We start from the raw sequence: 23823 nt of genomic DNA, 5'->3' as shown, positions 1-23823 counted from the left end.
TGTTGCAGGAATGCAACAAGCACTTTTTTATCATTTTGCATAATGTTGCAGATATGCAACAATAATTTTTTTCCGATACTTTTTTAAATTTTATGTTGTAAATTTTTTTTATTATTTTTTGCATGCTTAGAATGATGTATTCTAATGTATGAGTAATTTTTATTAAAATCAGAGATGTTGAGATGTAAAGGGTTAATTTGTTTGGGTACTTACATCGAATACCTGAAAGTTAATGAATAAAAAAACATCAAAATAAAAGTGAGCCACAACAGAATTTTGATCTACTTTATTGGGCCGAAAGTTTAAACTACTTCCATATGATTTTATCTACTGTCTGACTAATTACCAATCTGAATATCTATACATCTACTTCTCTGATGGACTAATCTGAATCTGTACATCTACTGCTATCTAAGTCCATGTATCTGCTGCTGGTTAACCAGTCTGAAAGAAGTCTAAATCTGAGAATCTGCTGCTGTTATATCATTCTTCATCTGTACATCTGCTGCTTTCGACCAGTCTGACTTATTTGTTTTTGATCTGTTTTTATTTTTATAATTTTTACTTCGCTGACACAAGGGAACATTACAAGGACAATTTTAGATTTTAATTTTTTTTTTGTTCGGTGTTTTATTTTTTAGTTTTTTATGTTCAGGTAGTGACTTTTGTGCACATAAACAACGCCAGTCTTTTGAAGTAGCTAGATGTTAAATGTAAGATGTTTTCTTTCGACATGATGGTGTACACTCCATACGTTTCCTTTCACTAGTTGTTTTTTCCCTCCGTTTCTCTCTGCTAGATGTTCATCGTCCGATCTTTCCTTCAGGTCGATGTTACTTTGAGCTAGATGTTGATTCCCTCCAGAACTTTCTTTCAATTGGATGTTTCTTTCCATCAGATGTTACTTTTCCATGTTTAACACTCATNGTTCATCTCCGTCTTTAGATCTTTCCTTTATCTCGATGTTACTTAGAGCTAGATGTTGATTCCCTCCAGAACTTTCTTTCAATTGGATGTTTCTCTCCATCAGATGTTACTTTTCCATGTTTAATACTCATGTCTTTACATAAACATGCAACAGTTTGAGAGTTGTGTTATATATTAAAAATGATGTTAACGAAAGGGATAGAAACTTATGCCAATTAGAAAGAATAAGGCCAAATTATTATGTAGCTATTATGAAATTTATGCTAGAATAAGGTAATAAAATACCTTAATGATATAGGTAAGAAAATACCTAAATCTGTTATGAAACTGAATTTTATAATTTAAAAGTCAGGTATAAGCGCTACCTGAAACGGGGGAAAAAAAGAAAAAAAACTAGGTATTATTACCTAGAATATAAATTTTGAAGTTGTGGCAAAGTTTTAGATAATTTTGAAAATTGTTTCAAACAGCTGCATGTTTATGTAAAGACATGAGTATCAACGTTAATGATGTTAAATCAGCCTTTTTTGATTAAATTTTTCCTTTCTCTTTTGAATTTTCCTCTCCATCCATCCTCCTTCCTCTTCTCTCGTCTTGATACAACATTCCAGAAACTTTCAACTTTTGAAGAAGATCTTATTCTTCCATAATCAATACGAAACTCCATTTTCTATTGTTGTTAATCTCTTTCTACATCTGTTGGCTCTTCAGGCATTGTTTATGTGCATGTTTATGATGACTAAATAAGATGAAATCTGTTTATATTGCTCGAAATTTAAAATTTTGTTCATATTAAATGGTGATTGTATTTTTCGAAATTTTAATTTTGTTCATGATGATTAAAACATACAAAATGCTGGTACCAAATGCAGAATTTTCATTTCTGAAGATTTTTGTATTTTTTTCCGATCCAACGAAAACATCTGGTAAGTCGTCGCCATTTCCAAATCTTTGCGATTTTGAGACCCTCGCAGTTGCCATAGCGTGTCCTATATCTATCCTCATTTTTATTGCAAGATGTTTCTGCTTTAGGACTGTCGCTAATGGCAACGCGTGTCTCTTCTGGGAAGCTTTTGATGCTGTCGACAGGCAATTCCTGATGGTGGTGGAATTTGACGACTGTCAGACTGTCTGGAGTCTCCAAGATGTTATTCGATGTTGTTGCATCCTGTTGTTTTTTGGATGGGAGACATTCCCTGATGTTGAAGTCAGTCTGTGTTATTGGACAGGTGTTGTTCCATGTTGAGTCGTCAATGCCTGTCACGATTTGTTGGTGGTGTTCATTCCAGTAATGTTCCCAGTACACGAATTCTTCTCTGATCTTAACCTTCTCTTCCAGTACTTCAGATGGTGTTAGATGGTGTTTATCTTTTGAGGAACAAGCAGGATAGTTATTCTTGTCCTCTGTACTGGACTTGGCTGACCTGCGAAGTTTTTATGAAATGCATTTAAATAAAAATTGCTATTTAATATATTATGAGTGAAACAGAATGCCCAATCAATATATTTGTATCTATTTCTTAATATTACTTCATATTTCTTATACGACTTTAAAACTTTATTCCCGTTTTGCATTTCGATTGGAAATAAAACAGTTTTTTTTTAAATTTTCAAAAGTCAGAATTTTATCTCCAATTTACACATTTCAGCTTTTCCAAATAAAGATAGTCTGTTTCAGTTTTGATGTATAAAGCCTGAAAATCAGTATTTATCTCTTTTGGATATACAAGACGTTTTTAAAATAAATTTTTGCTTTTCTTGTTTCATCGTATTTAGTTACAGCATAAGTTTTAAATCTTTTTATTAGTTTATATTTTAATATTTATTTATTCATTTATTTCTTAATTAAAAAATTTTTTTCAAGTTCTTTTTACAGCAATAAAAACTTTTTTTGTATGTGTAAAATTGATTTACTATTCATAAATATCACTTATTTAATAGCAAGTAAACAGAAGTTAATTTAGTTAATAGTAAATTGCAAGTTTAAACTGGCATTATTTGTAGAATGATCAAGATTCTGTATCTATAGTTAGTTTTTAATCTAACACTATAATTAATGGTGCGTACAAATTTGTATTAATTTTCTTTTAAGTATTTTTTGCCTTATGCTTTGTGGATAAAAAGCATCTGGGACACGCGATTGGGAATACTAACCAGCCGGGGGGGNGGGGGGGGGGGGCGAGTCTCACCAGCGTGCAGTTGACAGCACAGATTAATAAAGCATCCAAAGATTATTTTTCATTGAAGTTTTATTTTTATTTTTAAAAAGCAAACGAACAAATGGGGACGATTGCGTCGATTCCTTTTAAAAATTTCTAAAATTGTTTCGAATTAAAAAGAAATAAAACCTGAGTTTAGAGAACACCACAAATGAACAAAGTAGAGAATTTTTTTTTCTGTCACTTGATTACACGTTTAATTGTATGAGGGATTGTATGTTAACCGAATTCCAGTTTTTAAGTATTCTTGCATAAAATTTAACTTAAATTTAAACAACATAAAGTTTTCATGCATACTTTTTAAGGACCTACTTTTACAAAATTTGCTATATGTTAGATAAAGCTGAATTTCTACAATAATCTTTGTTGACTGGATTGAAGCTGCAGACTAATTTTAATTTATGAGAATAATGCTGCAGATTCACTTCATAAGCTACCGAGCTCACTAGCAAGTAACAAAATGCTCATCCTATGAGCTTTCAATCTCTCGTAAAAAAGCTGAAGTAAGAGAACACAAAGAACCAAGAAAATGATTAATTTTTCTGTGACTTGATTACAGGCATAACTGTATGGACGACTGTGAGCTAACTGCATTCCATTTTTTAAGTACCCTTGCATAAAATTTAACTTAAATTTAAACTATATAAATTTTCATGCATATTTTTTACGGACTTAAAGTTTACAAAATTTGCTATATGTTAGATTAAGCAGAATTTTTTCAATAGTAATTATTGTTGATTGCGCTGATCACTGTTTTTGTTGCAGACTAATTTGTGAAATTTCTAAATTCTGCTACCGAGCTCATCTTTAAAATACAAAAATGTTCTACAGCAGAAAATTTGCTCAGAGATCGATCTTAATATGGTATCAACCTGAGTGTTGCCATGAAAATCATACAACTTTAAAATTAAAAATAATATCCATGAAATATACAAAATTTTACTTACAGCTTTCCGCAGATGTTACGTAAGATCATTTCCATGTTTTTTTTTTAAATTTTGTGACGAAATATGAATTGAAAGTGAAATTTTGTAAGTGGGAATCTGAATGGATGCTGAAAAAAATTTTGAAAGAGTGAAAAGAATCTTACATTGTTCAATTCTTTACCAATATCTTTCATTGTTTAACTTCATAGTGAAGTTCTTAGCGGGAGTATTTTTGGATTGTTGCTAAAAACGAACAATGCTCCAACAATACCCCGCTTTTTTATTTTAAAGTTCAACAGACCATCGCAAATAGTACAAGAATAAAAAATTATTTAAATAGATTTCATCCTATATAATACTTAGTTTTTATACCAAGCATTTCTTCACAGTCTTGTAATTTTATGAATATTTAATGCAAGCGTGCACTGACAGTGAAACAAGTCACCCATAAGGGTGCCTTTTTACTGACAGTATAGGCAGAAATGTAGAGATCGCCGTTGAAATTCCTTGCATAGAAGGCTTCCAAAAGAATAGAAAATTAAAAATATAACGAACAAATAAAAAATAAAAACGGCATTCGGGAGACATTTTATTTGATAAAAATATACATAAATAGATAAATTTCATTATGTATACATGCAGAAATTATTCCATGATAAAATATTTACGTCTACCAAGAAAATAAATTTGATTTTTCTTTTATGGGGAAAAAAAATGAAATTTTAAAGATCTGAAATTTTTAAATTTGTTTCAAAATCATATTGTTTTGTTTAAAAAATAATTTTCTTAAAGATTAACCTAAAAAGAATTTTAACTTTATGTTATAAATAATACTAGTAATTGGTGAAAAGTTTTACTATCATTATTGGCTTATGAGAAGCTGGATGCCTGGAGTATTACACGCCATACTGCAACTTACACGCCACTGCCTACAATTTCTAAGTTATTGTTCGGCTTCTCCTTCTGTAAAGTCCCATGGAAAAATCCCGAATGAATATTACATTGAATATGTATAACAGTTAATTGTAACCGTGACTGAATATACAAATTTTGTCCTAAAACAATCTTTTTTTTGAGGAAAAGTTCGAAGGTTGGTTACTTTTATAATATTTTAAAGTTCCACATTTGTTTTCTAATGTTTTGAGAGCTCTATTAAATTGAAATAATTATTTTTTTAGAAAATTATTAGCAGTCAGCAGAAGTCAAAGTTGTTGCTGGAGTTAAAGTGCTAATTTATCACGCAAGCTTCAGTGAGCTGCTCCAGGTTCGAATCCCAGCGGTTTGCGCGAATTATGCTCCCTGCTCACACCAGCCACAGTGCTGGCGTGAAATATCCTCAGTGGTAGAATCCTCTTGCCATGAGCCTAACCATGGGAGTTTTTGTGGTTTTCCTCACCATGTAACGCAAATGCGGGTTACCTCCATATCAAAAAGTCCTCCTCGAAGGCAGCATTTCTCCCAATACTTGATCCAGGAATTCCCTTGTCTTCTTCAAAATTAAAAAGTCTGCGGAGTTGAACATTAGTGGTCGTAAGCTCCAAAATTGGGTCGACTGTTCAACGATGCTTATAAAATAAATTTCCGTGGTATAACACATGGGTTAGCCCGACGGCCATCCATGGTTTTCTTCTCTATGCAACGCAAATGCGGGTTAGTTCTATCAAAAAACGAGTTGTCTTAATGCTTGATACAAATCTTCCTTCATAGTTGAATTCAAATTAATGAATCAATGCGTCAATGAATACTACCATATGTTGATTAGATAATTTAGACAGCTGGATTCTAAATATGTAATCACACCCTGTTCAGACCACGTCTATTTTTTTATCTTGAATTCCCGTATAGACGTTAAATATTTATAAACAGCGGATAATAATTTTTCATCCCTAAATCCTGATCATTGAGGATATTTTTTATCTTTTTATTATTATTATTATTGGAATTATTTTAAAAATTTAGTACATTTTTTGAAACTTTTGTGCAGATTTTTTAACTAAAGGAATTTTTTTTTTCGTATTTAAGTATGTTCCTATTTAAAAATTTAATAATTTTTCGTGTACAGCTCGCAAAAAAAATAATTAAATAAATAAACGGACTACCATAAATAACTTTTGACCTAAAGAACGGATCTTCACGTTCTAGGATTTAATCTTAATAGTTCGAGAGGGTAACCTCAAATATGCTCTATAATTAGTGCAAACGATACTTTTAGAAAATGCGTATTTTATCTGAATAAATTACTTTTTTTCGACGGATTCAAATTTTTATCCCTCAAAATAGGGGGGTTGCCGCAATCTGGGAAATAGGGTCTCTATAGTTTGGTTAGGAGAGTTGCTCAAATTTCGAACCCCTTAATGTTAATTTCAGTTTTTGTATTTTTTACCGTATTTTGAGAACTTTTTAAGCGAATTGAAAAATGATTGCAAACAATTATAAAACTCGTTTTTATAAAGATGATTCCATGCAAAATATATTTTGTAATGAATATTTATTATTTTTACATAATAATTGATGGGGCCCGGGGCAAAAACTTCTTTGGGATCCCTTCTCTGTTTCACTACTTCAGTAACGCAGAACCGAACTTTATGGAGGTTTTAAATCCCCCCCCCATTGTAGATAACAAAAGTGATTAGAACTTATAAAAGCTATGAAGTCTCCCTTTCCGATGGCCAGATGAAATATCGTTCTGTCCATTTTATTGATTTTCTGACAATTCTGCTTCCATCATGCTGAATGCAGTATTCTGATTGTTAACTTTCTCATCTAGCTGTGAAAAATTCACATTCTTGCTGACATAAAGGCAGAATTCAGCTCAATTTCTGATTGGCTCAATGAAGCCAATCAGAAACCTGTATTTTTGTAAACATATCGATTTTGCGATACTTAAAAATACAGGTTTTTGATTGGCCAAATTTGCCCATCGTACTTGCAAAAATTTAGCTGAATTTCGCCCAAGGAAGCCCCGCATTTATGAAACATAGAACGTGCTCATACTATAGATTAATAAAGGATATAACATAAAACAGATGGATTTCACACTCTACTGATATTTTGCTTAAAAAAAGTTCATTAAAGAAGGAAACTTAAAATAAACTTTCGATGCGATTTGGGGACCCCCTTTGTTGTGGGGGGCCGGGGCAACTGCACTGTATGATCCTGGCTTAGTTAGGCTCTGATTTTAGAAAGAACATTGGAAATAAGATGGCGTAAGCTTAAGGAAAATTAGAAACTTTCGTAGTCGGTAATGACTCCAATAATAAATTTCGTAATAATTCAAAAATCATATTAAATTAANGATGGCCAGATGAAATATCGTTCTGTCCATTTTATTGATTTTCTGACAATTCTGCTTCCATCATGCTGAATGCAGTATTCTGATTGTTAACTTTCTCATCTAGCTGTGAAAAATTCACATTCTTGCTGACATAAAGGCAGAATTCAGCTCAATTTCTGATTGGCTCAATGAAGCCAATCAGAAACCTGTATTTTTGTAAACATATCGATTTTGCGATACTTAAAAATACAGGTTTTTGATTGGCCAAATTTGCCCATCGTACTTGCAAAAATTTAGCTGAATTTCGCCCAAGGAAGCCCCGCATTTATGAAACATAGAACGTGCTCATACTATAGATTAATAAAGGATATAACATAAAACAGATGGATTTCACACTCTACTGATATTTTGCTTAAAAAAAGTTCATTAAAGAAGGAAACTTAAAATAAACTTTCGATGCGATTTGGGGACCCCCTTTGTTGTGGGGGCCCGGGGCAACTGCACTGTATGATCCTGGCTTAGTTAGGCTCTGATTTTAGTAAGAACATTGGAAATAAGATGGCGTAAGCTTAAGGAAAATTAGAGACTTTCGTAGTCGGTAATGACTCCAATAATAAATTTCGTAATAATTCAAAAATCATATTAAATTAATATTTCTATACTTAATTATAAATACATTATGATGCTGCAACAAACTCCTGAATGACATGACAATGGAAACAGCTGTGTCCTCAACAGTTACATAAATTCTTGGTTGTTTGTCGTATCCACGGACAATCTACTAGAGGTTGCCGTGAGCACCCTCAGCCATCTGTCCACATAGAAGTTCTCTTCAGAACAATCATTTCATGGGAACACTAAATAAAGATCTGGAAGAAAAAAATTGAACCTTGAGCCGTGGTGGAACAAGTGATAGAGCATCCGCCTTCCAATAAGATGAACCGTGTTCAAATCCCAGCGATGACTGGTTGATTCAAATTCCGCATCCGGCTTGTGCTGACCACAGTGCCCACTGAAAATATTCTCACGGGTAGACGGATCATGGGTTTCACTAGCCGTCAGACCAACCATGGGAGATTTTCGTGGTTTTCCTAGTTTCATAAAAAAAAGTCTTCCATAAAAGGAAATCTTTCCCATTACATGAGTTCCCTTGTCTTCTGGATTGGGTTCACAATGACAAAGCTACAAAGTTGAACATTAGTAGTCGTAAGTCGAAAAAGTTGGATCAACGACGGTAGTAAAAAAAAATGAACCCATTACAAAAGTAAGCCAATCTTTGTTGAAGAGTATTTTTTTAAAGATTAGAACGATTCGCATTATTTCTTGACTGAATTACACCAATTCTTTCCCCTTAGGAATTACCATCAACAGCTACTAAAGGTAAAGTGGAAGGTTTGAAAGAAGGTGTCCAGTATGAATTCCGCATCAGAGCTGTGAACAAAGCTGGACCAGGTGAACCCAGTGACCCAACGAAACCCATCATTGTAAAAGCCCGATTCGGTATGTACTCAACACTCCACTTTACACACAAGAAAGTTCAAACAGTAACGATTGAACAATTAACGATTTGGAACTGAATTTGCTATTTCTGAAGCACAAATGGGGTTGACAGAGGCTGTAGCGTTCTAATAAAGAAATACGATATTGCCTCGTTTATTTTCGAAGCAAACAAAACCTTTTAGTGACTAAGATGTCCTTTTCATTATTAGTTCTCAGACAGCCGAAAATATTATTTTTAAACTTAAATATCTTGTTGAATTTAAACGCAAATTGGTTATTAGTTTTCATAAAATGCTGAGGCCACTTCATTAAAGTACAAATGCAAGATTGAGAAAGGAGAGCTTTTAATTACGTTTTAAAATAGAGAACTAAAAATTATTTCTAACAATCCTATTATAAATATGAATCTGAAACTAAATTCTGCTTCTATTTAGAAGAAAGAAAGTTTGATTTTAATATCTGTGAATAAATACAAGAAAAAAATACTGTTCTTAAAATATTTTTTTTTCTCTCTGATTTTGAGAGTTCGACGTGAACACATTAAATATTTTTAAAATATTCGTGTATCAATTTAGCATCCTTTTCAGTTGTAATGCATATTCGTAAATTCAAAATTGGGTCAGCTGTTCAACGACGGGTATAAAGTAAAATAAACTTTTAAAAAAGCTATTTTCAAAGAGCCTCCTTTATTCTGGTCTTAATTCAAGCAGCCTGAATAAGTCGGCCTATTTGGGAATTGTATACCTTATTTTTTTAGCAGCCAAAAATTATTACAGTAATAAGCTTTACAGTAATAAGCCTTACAGTAATAAGCCTTTCTGGATTATTTGATAGACTTTTTTAATTAGCCTAGAATTTTAAAATGCTGTTTGAGAGGATCTGGAAAATGTGTTGCATTTCTCTTATTGTATTTGAATTAACTACTAGTATAAATATTCATTTATTAAAATGTCTCCTTGTTCTTTTAGTGAAACCGTTTATCATTACTGAGATGATAAATGTGGTTGTAAAGAAGGGGCAGACGATTAAATATGACATCAACATCGGGGGAGAACCACCGCCCGATATCAAATGGGATATCAATGGAACAGAAATAAGTGGATCAAAAAGGTAGCTATAACAGATCTTCGATTGTGTACTAGCAAACTTATTAAGTCGTTTGACTAAAAAAATTTATTTCGTATTCATATATCATATGTTCGCTCTCTTGACAATAAAATGAAAATAACGCTCCTACATTTATGTAAATTTCCACTATACATTTTGCAGCTAATTTCTAATAATTTTAAATAAAAATATTATTCAAAGTGAATCAATATTAAAAAAAATATAAAGAAGCAAAATTTAAAACTGAAATGGTTTTACTACCAACTTTTCCGTTTTGCCTTCACCCATGAGTACCATACATTGCCGACCTCTTCTTTAGTGAAAAGTAATTTAAAATAATTTTTAAAAAAAACTGTGATAGCCGAGGTTAGCCATTGGTAAAATGGGTGTTGTGTACGTGCTTTGGCTTTAGCTTTTTCAGCCTCAGTAAGTTTAGGCCTTGGCATAATTTTTTTTTTCGTTGCTTCAACTCTATATAGCCTTTGAGACCGTGTCAATCAGTTTGGGGCCCTCTTTATGTGTGATATTCACCTGAATTAATATTGAAAACCATCCTGTTTTAACTGTAGGTTAGAATTTCTGATTCTTAATTAAAACAATAAAAACAAAAAAAAAATATCGTTCATATTATAAATTCCCTTTTATTCACAACTCAAGAAGTATTTATTTGATTTCTCTGGTCCTATATCTCAAAAATAAACTCTCCAACTTAATGCATCACAATATTAAAAGTGAAGAAAAAGAAGAATTCTAAAAAAATTATCAAACAGCAACGGTCACCATAACAAGACATGCAATGATAGCGCATGTGCATCGTTTACTATTACTCTTGAACGCAATTGAGAAGTACGATGACGTCCAAATAAGATGCGCACCCCATCAAACCCAAAACAACGCCCATTTTGCCAATGGATAATAAAAAATGCCGTTTATGTCTACTATAAAATTCAACACTAAACTTTTATTTTAAAATTTTTATATCGACTGTAAAAGTTTGGCTCTTAAATGTGTTTTGTAACTAATGTATGGAACTTGTGCTTATATGCAATATACCAGATGTCTAAAAAAAATCAAAAATTTGTAAAATCATTAAAAGAAAACATAATTTGAATCAAAGTTAAAAATTAGTTAAAATTTTGACCAATAGATAGTGCTGGTGATTATAAGAAACTATAAACAATGATTGTTGTTTCTGTAAATGATTATGAAAATATTGTTTTATAGTTTTCCGCGGTTAGCAGCACCATCCCAGATAGCGAAGTAAGGTTTATTTTCACTCAGCAAAAACCTTTTAATGCAAACCTAAAAATGCTTGTTATGCGGTTTACGTGTAAACCTTCTAACCTTAAAACGAGATTTGTGACAATCTGCTCTATTCTACGCACAGTACCCTTAATCCAAAACCTTGGAAAATAAACTACTGTATAAAAAGCTTAAATCGAGGTTGACTTAGGGTTTTTTAGCGTGAAAAAAATTCTTTAATAAAGTTAGTCTCAAGGTGAAATTAATCTTAAATCTAGGTAATCATAAGGTTTGTTAACGCAATGTCTTGTACTACTGAAATCTTGTCTACTGAAATCTACCTTGTCATGAAGTTTTAATGGACAGTTCAATTTGTTCCTATTACCAGTGTGACGTCAGCTTAAAATCTTCATTATGGACCTAAGGGACCATTTTACTTCAGTGACAATACTCTTTAAAAAAGCTTTAAAAAATAATTTGTAATCCTTTTAGGCTGAAAGGTTTGAAACTGCAATATTTCTGTTTTATTGAAAAAAGGTTGTTAGCAGAAACATTTTCGTGAAAATACGAAAAAATTTCCAACGCAAGGTTGTCGTTAAGTTACATGCTTTCTGGGATACATTTAGATCTTTTTCTTTTATTGGATAAAGTTTGAGATGATAGCTTTTTTTTTTCTTTTCCAAAATGTAAATCAGAAATTCTGTTTTGTAGGATATCCATTGATAAATCTGCCAAAAATACCATTCTCACGATTAAAGATGCCGAAAGAGCTGATTGTGGAAAAGTAACCCTAACCTTAACTAACCAAATAGGTTCTTGTTCTGCAAAAGCTGACATTGTCGTTCTGGGTAAGTTATTTATTTAAATAAAAAGAAAGAAAGTGCTTGAAAAAAAGAGATGCATTATAAAATGTAAACTTCGTTGTGTTTTGGATGTTTTACGTTCAGTAAAGCATATTTTCAAAAATTTTTCAATTGCTGTTAATTTTTCTTTCGTTTTGATTTGTTGCAATACTGTACAGTCAGATTTGGCGAAAATTTAACCAAACCCAGATATTAAAAATAAAAAAACGGGACCCTTTGGGATTCGTTTACGTAGGTCTAGGGTAGCATTCCACGAAATCGTGTATAAAATTCCAGGCATATGACGTCATGTATAAAATTCGTGTATATGCATAAAATTCCTTGCAAAATTCAATTCTAAACACACTATCCATAACAAGTTTTGTAGTTTTTTAAAATTTTTTTAAGTAAGTAAGTTAGATTTTTTTAAGTTTTTAAGTAAGAATAAGTTGTGAAATAAGCCTAATCATGTATTAGTTAAAATACTATTCTTATACGATTTTAACTTGTATCTGTTCTCATTTGTAGTGACTTTTTGGTTACCTGCATTATGTAACTAAACATCTGTAGTTCCTACAAATGTAAGGCCGAAAACTCCATAAATGCACTTAAAATTTAGCAGGGAAGAAAATACCTTATTTGGACATTTGCAGAATTCTTCAATCACGATAATCCAGGATTGAAACTTAACATCTGTGCACCTGGAAAGTCTTGAAAAATCGTGGATTTCGGTATCGAGCAAAAGTTGTCATGAAATGTCATAATTTTAACTACTTTTTTAAAACAATCATGGAAATTTATGGGTTTAGGTCGTCGAAAAATCTAATTTTTAAAATGGAATTTACCTCCCCGTCCCAATTTCACAGTGTTCCGTTGTTTAAAATATCTAAATTTGTAGCAAAATCCCCACTCATTCATATTATATTTCAATATAAGATGTTCTTATCCTGTTCTTTAAAAATTATGGTGTTCTTTCAAAAAATGAAAGAAAGAACATCATTTCTAAAGCGAATTATCTTTGAAACTTCTGTGATTTCAGAAGTTTTTTATTTATTTATTATTCCTTTTTTTTATTTTATCAAATTAAAATTCTAGTTTAGGCTTTTTACATGACACTTACTTTAAAGAAGAAATAAAACAGCTTTAAATAACTACATATATGTGACAGTATTTAGTTAGTTGCCTTTGTATTTTTTTCAGCTATTTTATTGCTTCAACTCCTTCTTTACTCTGTTTTTTTAATTTAAAATCTATAAATATGAAGATGCAGAGTATAGCAGTTTTGGTTATACCGATCATTTCAATTAATGTTATTATAATGCTTTCGTAAATTTACTGTTGGGTTTTTGTCGGGAGAAAATAGTAACTTCGTTAAGTCATGCAAAATTCTTGGAATGAGTCATGAAAAGTCATGAATTTGAAAGTCTAAAATTGTGCAGATACCCTGAAGCCAGTAAAATGGATAATTTGTTGGAAAAAAGATTACAATAACTTAATAAATATAAATTTTTAGATGTTTTAAAAATTAAAAAAAAATTAAAAAACGTACTTTGTAATGCATTCCTTTTCAGACAAACCTATGAGGCCAGCGGGTCCATTGCAGATTGAGGAGGTCAGAGCTGAAAAAGCTGTCATCAAATGGGATGCACCGAAGGACACGGGTGGCAGCGAGATCGAAGGCTACCTCATTGAGAAGCAAGATACAGAGACTGGACGATGGGTGCCAGCTGGAGAAGTCGGTCCCCACGATCGAAAGTTCACTGTCGAACCTCTCACTCCCAAAAAGAAGTACAATTTCAGGGTGAAGGCAAAGAACAAGGAGGGAGAAGGCGAACCTCTCACATCAGATAAACCCACTCTGGCCAAGAATCCATACGGTAAATATAATAGCTCTTTATGAACTCTGGTATAGTTCGATCACCAGGAGTTGACACTTTGCTCCGCCTTTCTCTAAAGTGCTGTGTTAAGTTTTTCGCAACTTTATCGAGCGCGCAAATTATGAAAATATCACAAAACGACAATAAAGGGAAAACCCGCTTGTTTAGGAAATTGAAAAACGTTTGTGCGCTAATTTTTTAATATTTTAAAAATTATTCCAATGCTACGTTTTCTCGGGTCATGTAAACTTTCAAAATGTGTTAAATTAGTAATTGATTTTAGTGATTTTCCTCTAGATGGATATCACGTCAAATAACGTCAGTTTTAATAATTTTTTAAATATATATTTAAGCTACTTCTCCATACTAAATACAATGTAATTTTGTACATCAAGGTGATTTTTAAAATATATCTTTAATTCGAGTTAGTTGAGCTGCGGCCTTTTTTATTTTGATTCGCTAAAAAACTTTCTTAACACTATAATTGGCCAAGGAAGTTATTTTGACTGCTTATTAATTTCAATTAGAAAACCAATGATGTATGTAATGACACAAATTCTTAGAATTTTTTACAACATATATTTTTTCTATTGTTAATATTTACTAATAACTTGTTACATAACTGTAAATAATATAAAAATTAGTTTTAAGCAAATTTCTTTACACATTAGTTATAATGCGTAATATAGGTATATACCAAGTTTCTTTCTAGTTTTAATATTTTCTTGAATCCTTATAAAACATCATTAATATTACTTTCTTGTTTAAAGTAACACGATTCTTGCAGATGAACCAGCCAAGCCAGGCAGACCGGAAATAGCCGACTACGATAACACGATGGTCGATCTGAAGTGGTCAGCCCCATCGAGTGATGGGGGTGCTCCCATCACCGGTTACGTCATCGAGATGAAAGACAAACTGAGCAACGATTGGAAGGAAGTGTTGAAGACAGAGGGTGACAAATGCCAGGGAAAAGTCACCAATCTTCAAGAGAATGCGAACGTCCAGTTCAGAGTGAAGGCTGTCAACAAGGCCGGACCTTCAGAGCCCAGTTCAGAAACTCCGCTACATATTGTCAAACACAGAAACCGTGAGTAAAAATAAATATTTTTGAAAATTGTTTTTATCCCGAGCATTTGATAAAGCATTGTAGATCTCTGAGTCTCTAAAAGATTGGATTGGTTGGTAATATACGAGGGTTGTCCCTAAAATAAGGTTCCAACGAATTTTCACAATGAAAAACATGTTTATTGGCATTGAATAATACATGTTTGGAAAGCTTAGACTTCCCTCTTTTTTTCGGCATAATCGCCGTTTAGATCAATGCATTTTTACATGCGGTGTACCATCTTCTTTATGCCTGAGTCGTAGAACTCTGCCGCCGCTCCGCGAAGATAGCTTAAAACAGACAGAATTTGCTTAAACTTCTTCGGCTTTGGCGAGCATGGATGCTTCCACTAACGGGATTGTTCTTTTGTTTCCGGTGTCATGTAGTGGACCCAGGTCTCGTCCCCAGTGACAACAGAGTCCAAAAATTCCTTGCCATCGGTTTCGTAGGCATGAAGAAATTCGCAGGCGGCTTCCACACGTTGCCGTTTGTTGTCATAGTCATCCGTCCGCATTTTCGGGACCCACCTTGCCCAAACCTTGGCATATCCTAAGCGGTCTCTCAGAATGTTGTGAATGCAGGACTTACTGACAACAGGGATCATCTCGCTGAGGTCCCGAACCTTCACCCTTCGATCTTTCAGCATTGCTTCTTCCACTTTCGCAATCGCTTTGTCCGAAAACGATGGCCGACCAGAATGTTGTTCGTCATGGACGTCTGTAAGTCCGTCTTTGAATTCTCTGCACCATTTGCGCACAGTTTGCACACTCATACACTCTTCCCCTCACAGAGTTGGGAATGAATGTCCACCGGAGGAACGTTTTTTGCACTCAAAAACAAATCACAGAGCGTAATTCGCACCTGGCGTGAGAAACAAATGGAAGCTTTATCTTTCACGGCTACCAAGACACGAATTAACGTTGTAGATACCTCGCCGGGGCGGGAACTGGGGCAAAGGGAGCTAAGTTACACGCCAGTCTCAACAAATCCCGCTTAACAGCGTTCCTAGCATCCGCAGCTCCTTGGGAACCTTATTTTATGGACAACCCTCGTATTTATTTCAACTTTTTATTCAAGTAATATTCCACCTATGTAGTCCCTGGGCAAACTATTAGACGTACAATAAGACTCTAGGTAAATCTTGATTATCAGGTGATACATCATTCTTTTTACGCGGCTGAAACCGGTTTGCACTTGTTTACGTTCATGCGTCGATGGGTTAACAGTGTAATACAATACGTTGAAAATAAATACAAATAGGGAACTATATAAAAAATTTCCTGAATAAAAACCCATTACATGTATGTCTAAATATAAAAGTGTTGCCTATAAACTCGTGCAAATCATGTCATTATTAAAAGTGAGTCTAATAATCTGGTCTAATGATTATAATACACTAATACATATAATGCCTGATATAATAAATATTCCATATTTACATAACATATTACCTGATTTATCCAATCACCGAATTTATATTGTATATCGTCTTATGTAATCAATTGATACAAGAAAGTAAGCAAGTGCAAACTGGTTTTAGTCTCGTAAAAACAATAAAGCTGTATAGTATATTAAGATTTTACATAGAATCGAATAATTTGGACAGGGAATGTATAATCGGATGTACCTCGAAAAGCTTACATTTGTTGACGATTTACTAATTTTACTAGGATTTTACTTTGACGGTAACGCGGATATGTAACCCCGTGTAATTTTCAACTTTTAGGTCATTATATTGTTGTGTCACAACAACCAGAAATAAGACGTGAGTTGTACCAAACAATTTATTTAAACATTCACACGAACAATCACAAAATATTACCCAAAGAAATATCTCTTCTTAGAAAAAAACTCTCTTTTCAACTACACAAAAAAAGAACATCACTTCTCGTGTGTGTCTCTCAAGCAACATCATTTTAGCATTAACTCTCGAGGAATTGATGCTTTTAGCTCAGTTGTCACACACTGTTACGTTACAATATCTTGAAAAGTGTGTGTAAAATCCGTTCTTTTCATCTACTTATTAAGATAATAATACAAAAACATAACTTCATGTCTTGAATTTTTATTTCGAAAAGTTATCTTTTAACTTAAAGTAATATTGTGGATATGGATATAATCTCGTGCTATAAATTTTTAATTTTAGCTATAAGATCGTTGCGTGTCAAAAAATTTGGTTTTGGGGATAATTTGTTTACTTTAGCTTCTATTATAATAATATATTTGATATATTATCTCATTAAAATGTTTAACTTCTTGCAATAAAAATCCTAATTTTTATAACTAAACTTTGTTATTGAAATAAACAACTGAAGCTAATATTTCTCTCTTTTTTGCAGTGAAACCGTACATTGATCGAACGAATTTGAATAATGTGGTTCTGAAAGTGGGAAGGTCCCACAAGTTTGAAGTGGACATCCGTGGTGAACCGCCTCCCAAAGTGACGTGGACATTTGGTGATGATATCAAGCTAACTAATAACGACAACATCAAAATAGATAACAGAGACTATCATTCTGATCTTTATCTTAATAAACTAACAAGAAAACAGTCGGGGAAATATGTTATCACCGCTACTAACGCTTCTGGGAAAGACAGCGTAACAGTAGATGTCACAGTATTAGGTAAGTCATTTAGGGGATTCTCGCCAAGAAACTGCCAAAATATGCCAAATCTATCTGAAACTGAAATATGCCGAAGTTTCATAAAAGGTTAAAGTCAACTGAAAATGTTAATTTTTTTTAATAATAAAGGGCTTCCTGCTTGCTTTACCAATAGATCACCAATAGCTTTTCAATAGATTGATGTATAAAAACAAAAAAATATATATTCAAATCAATGATCCCAAAATGCTTTATCGTATTACAACAAAATTCGAATGTGCAATAATTAACAAGTAGCAAGAGAGAGCTAAGATTGAGTTTTCCTTGCGTTGAAAAAAAATTACTTTTTCGTTTAAAGTAAAGTGATAGCCTGTAAGTTAGTCTATCAAGGCGTTATTGTTCCATTTTTTTTTTTGTTCTTTTCTTTGTATTTGGCAATCAATACAGATATTGTTTCTTATTTATTTTTATGGAGTTCTCCTCAATCGATGCATCAATGAAGTGTTTAATATTGATAAATTATTTTCATCAGTTTGTTCTGTTGAAGTTGCTAGAGAGATTGTAAATTCAGGAAAAGAAATTTTAAGTTATGCTTTTTGTTGCTCACCAAGAAATTAATGAATGAAATTTTCAAATCCAAAATTTTCACACTGAACATTATAAATTTTGCGAGAATTATTTGTGGTAACTATTAACTCTGGTTATTAGTGAACGAGCAAAATGGGTTTATAGTAAAGTCTGCGAGTGAAGGTACTTAAATCTGATTACTATCTGGCAATTTAGTTAAAATGCATAAATTAATGGAATTATTATTTAATCTTTAAATTCCATTTAAAAGTAATTCATTTATGATCTTTACGACTAATTTTTAAGACTCCATTTAAAATTTATAAATTGTTAAAGTTTCTTAATAAGGATTTTGATATATTTCTGATACTTAGAATTTGATCTAATTTTTGATTTTAGAACTGGATGGAACATGAAGTAATTATATCAGAAAATTGATTTTCTAAACCAATAACTATTAAAAAAAATTTAATCTAGTACTCATTTTAAAAAAATTTCAAAATTAAAAAAATATAAAATACTTTTCCTAACTTTCATCTAATGTTAAACATAAAATTATTGCAAAAATTTTACGAAATTTTGAAAGTTAAATTTAATTTTATTAATGTTTAATGATTTAAATTAAAAATTTTCTCATGAAACGAGTAAAGGTAATTATTTTTTACAACATTCTCATGTGTATAACAATGTATTATTTGACAGTAATTACTGGGTATGTAACACTTGAATACAATACAGTTATAGATCTGTAAATATTTGCTTACAAGGCATTTCTTACCTTTTAATTATAAAGCATTTACGTAAGTTTAACATTCCATTACATATCTGTAATGTTTGATCCAAAATTGTCAACCATTGTCAATTAGAGATACATACCATTACAAAAACATTGAGTCAATATAAAATCTAAACAATGTGATTTTTGATAGGCACACCTACCAAACCAGAAGGACCACTAAAAGTGTCGGATGTTCACAAAGAAGGCTGCAAGTTGAAATGGAGCAAGCCCAAAGACGATGGCGGGTTGCCCATTAAGCAGTATGAAATAGAGAAACTGGACAAAGACACCGGTCGATGGACAAGATGTGGAAAGACTGACCAGCCGGAGTTCGACGTGACGGGACTGACGCCAGGTAAAGAGTATCTCTTCCGCGTGGTTGCAGTGAACGATGAAGGCGAGTCTGAACCGCTGGAGACTCTGGAACCAATTGTTGCTAAGAACCCCTACGGTATGAAGCAGCATGTGTTTGAAGCATGTAACGCTTGTTTTTAATGCGTTGACAACAAATAATGCTTTTCATTTTCAATTTCTCAGATGAGCCGGGTAAGCCTGGCACTCCACAAATCGTCGATTACGACAACATCAAAGTGGACTTGAAGTGGGACAAGCCCAAGTCCGATGGCGGTGCACCCATCACCAAATACATCATTGAGAAGAAACTGAAGACCAGTCCGGACTGGGAGAAGGCACTCGAGGTGCCGGGAGACAAATTGCAGACAGATGTGGCCGATTTGAAAGAAAGACAGGAATACCAGTTCAGGGTCATAGCTGTCAACAAAGCCGGTCCTAGTGAACCTAGTGACGCCACAAAGATGCACCTTGTGAAGCACCGAAGACGTAAGTTCATTTTAAAAATCCTTTCTAATATAAAACTTATCTATTACGATCATCAGCCTAGTGATTTTACTTAGTAAGGTAACCTCATTAACTCGAAGCACCGAAGACGTAAGACTATTTTAAATTCCCTTTCTAATATAAAACTTATCGATTACGAACATCATTAGCCTAGTGATTTTACTTAGTAAGGTAAGCCCATTATTTTTGTCAGGAAGCGTTTAGTTAAGTTGGTAATTTATTTTCTGTACGCTTCGAGAATCATTGCCTCCTTTTAAAAATGTTGAATTTGGTTTCATCTCTGTCTTAATACTGTTACTCACTGTATGATGCAGAGTTTCTTAAACGGTGGAACTTGACCCTTAAGTCCGGTTGTATGACCTGCAGCAGAGGTTGACAAAAAGTCTCGCAATTTGTTTTACAAAAAATTATTATGACATTTTTACAATATGATTCGGAGTTAAAAATGGACGCCGAATAACCCCGAATCATAAAAAGTAATTTACAAAGATTTAATGACATAACTAAAAATAAAGACACAAATTGATCATCGGCAGCGAATAAAACTATCGAAACCAGTTTATTTAAGAAACTGAAGTTTATTCACGAAGTTGGACGGTTTTTCATGTCACGGAACTTTCTTTGCTTCGATTGAATTAGATATAGTCCAAAGAGCTGTTGTTTTTGTCATCTTTATATTAACTCTTAATGTATTACATGTAAATTAATGCTTAAACATATCATAAAAATATATTGAAAGCAAAAATATTTTTCTTGTGTAGTGAAGCCATACATAGATCGCAGCAACCTGGATACCATAACAGTGAAGAAAGGAAAGGTAATAAAACTGGAAGTGAATGTGAGAGGAGAACCTCCCCCCACCATTACCTGGAAACTGAAGGATAAGGTAAGAATATTATTAGCAACAACAGTACTTATTTTAATTGTTAATGTAGTTCATTTACGTCACACTAGAGCTTGCACAATAGGCTACTAACGGCGATCCCTGAGGATGATTCGAAGACATACCATCACAATTTTAATCCTCTTCTGAGGTGATAGCGCTCCTGCTTTCGATAGCCCAACGACCTTCTTGAGTTGAGCACTTTACGCTAGAACAGCAGTTTAATGTGGACCTATACCGCACACCCTCGGTTCTAACGCAGACTGCTCCAAGTGGTCATCCACCCGCACACTGACCTGACAAGAGCCAGTGACTTCGGTAATCTGCTGGGAAACTTGTCTTAACGATCAGTACACTGCGGGACGTATTTATTTTAAATAGTGCAAAACCAGTGTATTCTGATTATCTCTACAGCGGCAAAACTGAATGCAAGTCAATGATTTTAATGGTGACTAAGCATTGCTTTCAATAGTGGCTGAACTCCAAGGTTTTAGGATGACGTATTTTAATGCCTTCAATAATATGAGAGGATAAATATGAATAAAAAACGGAAATGAACAATCTTCGAGTTCAGTTTCCAAAAGCTTCCAACATCTTTTGGCAATAAAAAATGGATGACAAACCTTATGAAAATTCTCTAGATGGGGAATATTTTAAACGACTAAAATTGTGAGCGCCAAGGCTTAAACGATGTCGGAAATTTATGAATGTTGTTAATTGTAAGATTATACATAAGAAATAAAGGCGTTCGTATTTATTTATGTATTACTTTTTTAATAACGGCAGAGACTGAACATTTGTTCTTTATGTTGGAAGATGCCGAAAGTGATAGTCATTTATCGTTGCCCGGTGGACACCTGTGAACTAAGATCACGGAGGCGAGCAACATTACCCACGCTACATTGCCACAGATACCCTTTCACAGGGTTCGAATCCACAGCCATTGGCATCACAATCAGGCGCGCAATCCACTCGGCCACCCGGGAGGCCGTTTATAATTATGATAAACCTTTACACACTACATTAGCGCAATATTTATAATTTCTTACACGAGAGAGAGAGAAAGAGAGTATAAATTTTAAAGCTAGGTTATTCGAATTCAATAAAAGGTCAATTTGAATATTTATCCCTCTAGTACTTCTAATTAGATTGCATGATCCATGCTCCCATTCTATTTACTTCCTACTGGACAAAAATTAGAATGAAAGTTAAATGTGGTAGACAACATCCTACATAACTGGCTTTTTAGCATATAATGCTGTTGTAATCAAATAAATGACGTGATTGCTGAATTAAACTTGGGATATTGTAGGGCGATTTAAGCTGTAAAGTTTGGGAAAAGTAAAATAAATATTTTGCTTCTTTTTATCACTGGAGAAAAATTGGACAACTGATCCAAAATGGGCCACGTCACATTCAATATTAGAAGTCAGATGAATCAAGATAATGACTTTCGCATAGTGTTCAATAGCCTCAACTGATCACAATGCTCATACAAAAACTGTTCTAGTAGTTGAAGATGTTGTTAGATATTTGTGGTGTTAGTAAAAATATTACGGGACTAGTTGGAGTTCCGAAGTTTTCCAATCAGTGCAACGCAAATAAATTTAATTATAGTAATTTTTTATGTTTTTACTTTACAAACCATCAGTTAACGACTTATTTTTCTTACTTTTAAACTGCCATATCGACTGATTCTTATATATGTTACTGTGAATGACCTAAATAAAGAGAATGTCGACTTTCACCGGTGAATGTCAACAGAGTAGCTTTGGTGAACGTTCGAAATATTTGTTATATTAATTTATACGTTGATATTATCATAGTTATTTGATATTTTAGTATCTGCTGAGAGAAACATTAATTTTCGGAGTACCGGTTTAATGGGCAGTGACACTTGACCTTAAAAAACATCGATGTAGGGCATACCGGGCAAATGTATATCGAGCAGTGGCACTTAACTAGACCTAGTATATATTTCGGACATTTACCAAAGCAACTATGTGATTGTCAACATTCACCAGTGGTATAGTCAACAACCAACAATTTCGGTCATTCACAGTAACGTTAAATAAAATTCTGCACAAGTTAGAAGTTTATTCATGTGTAATAAATTTTGTTTTATGCATGTTTGCCTATTCATTAACTGAATATTTTCTTCCACACAGGTTGTAAAAACTGCCGACAACATCGAAGTAACGGGTGAAGACTACAAGACCAGAATCACAATTAATGATGCACAAAGGAAGGATACTGGCCTTTACACAATACACGCTGAAAACGAAGTAGGAAAAGACGAGGCTCAAGTTGAATTTGTCGTTTTAGGTAACATATTCTATTGCATTACTTTATAAACTAGGGAGTGCTTTATTGCATTATGAAGAATTTCAAAAAATATAACGCAATATGTTTAAAGATTAATCAGAAGTAAATAGGTGAAACTTTTGATTAAAAAAACTTATTTTTCTACTATTTTTCTTTTGTTTCATATCTTTGAGAGTTACAAAAACGCTAGTAAAATATATTTATGCGTAGTTTAAATTTTCTATTTTTATTTAAAGTAACAATCTATTAACTATAGTTCGTTCACCAGGAGTTGGCACTTGGCTCTACCTCTTCTGACGCAGAGTTCATTTCAACGCGGGAATAAAGAGGAGAGATATCTCCGCTCTTGAAATTGAGACAACCCTTAATGCTCCCCAAACACAGTGAATTTTTTTTGGTCACGCTTTATCATCTGCTATTATACCTTTCGTTTCTCAAGCTTATTAAATATATATTTTAAATTGAAAAACTGCTGTTTATCCCAACAAAATGTCTCAAAGAGGAAAAACTATGAAATATCATCAAATTTATGAAATATTTAATGTTGAAAAAAATGCACGTAAAGATTGCAAAATAATTATTTTTGTCATACGATTGCCAAATAGCGACCCTTTTCAGGATGGTTCGCATCCTTCTCCCAAAAATAGCGAAATAGTATCGTTGGGCACCATGTGATGAAGGCGGAGCAAAGTGCCGACTCCTGGTGTACGATTTATATCTAATAATTAAACTAATTGTGCCTGCTCTCGACACTCATTCTTAAAAGATCGTTTACTCAGTTAATGCA

General features: G+C 33.1%; 1 protein-coding gene across 1 annotated transcript in view; it reads left to right on the top strand.

Annotated features, from left to right (window-relative positions):
- The window catches only part of LOC107453137 (projectin protein bent), a 236219-nt gene that overhangs the window by 52935 nt on the left and 159461 nt on the right, over window positions 1-23823 (top strand). Inside the window, exons 31-40 of the mRNA XM_071185213.1 lie at window positions 8702-8846; window positions 9815-9956; window positions 11907-12043; window positions 13609-13914; window positions 14702-15004; window positions 17362-17646; window positions 19122-19421; window positions 19508-19810; window positions 20590-20714; window positions 22880-23036. Coding sequence (XP_071041314.1) covers window positions 8702-8846; window positions 9815-9956; window positions 11907-12043; window positions 13609-13914; window positions 14702-15004; window positions 17362-17646; window positions 19122-19421; window positions 19508-19810; window positions 20590-20714; window positions 22880-23036 — 2203 coding nt within the window. The remainder of the gene's footprint in view (window positions 1-8701; window positions 8847-9814; window positions 9957-11906; window positions 12044-13608; window positions 13915-14701; window positions 15005-17361; window positions 17647-19121; window positions 19422-19507; window positions 19811-20589; window positions 20715-22879; window positions 23037-23823) is intronic.

Source organism: Parasteatoda tepidariorum, chromosome 9 (assembly GCF_043381705.1).
Source record: "Parasteatoda tepidariorum isolate YZ-2023 chromosome 9, CAS_Ptep_4.0, whole genome shotgun sequence".
NCBI lineage: Eukaryota > Metazoa > Arthropoda > Arachnida > Araneae > Theridiidae > Parasteatoda > Parasteatoda tepidariorum.
The sequence above is the reverse complement of the archived record's forward strand: the minus strand, read 5'-3'. Positions and strand labels throughout refer to the sequence as shown.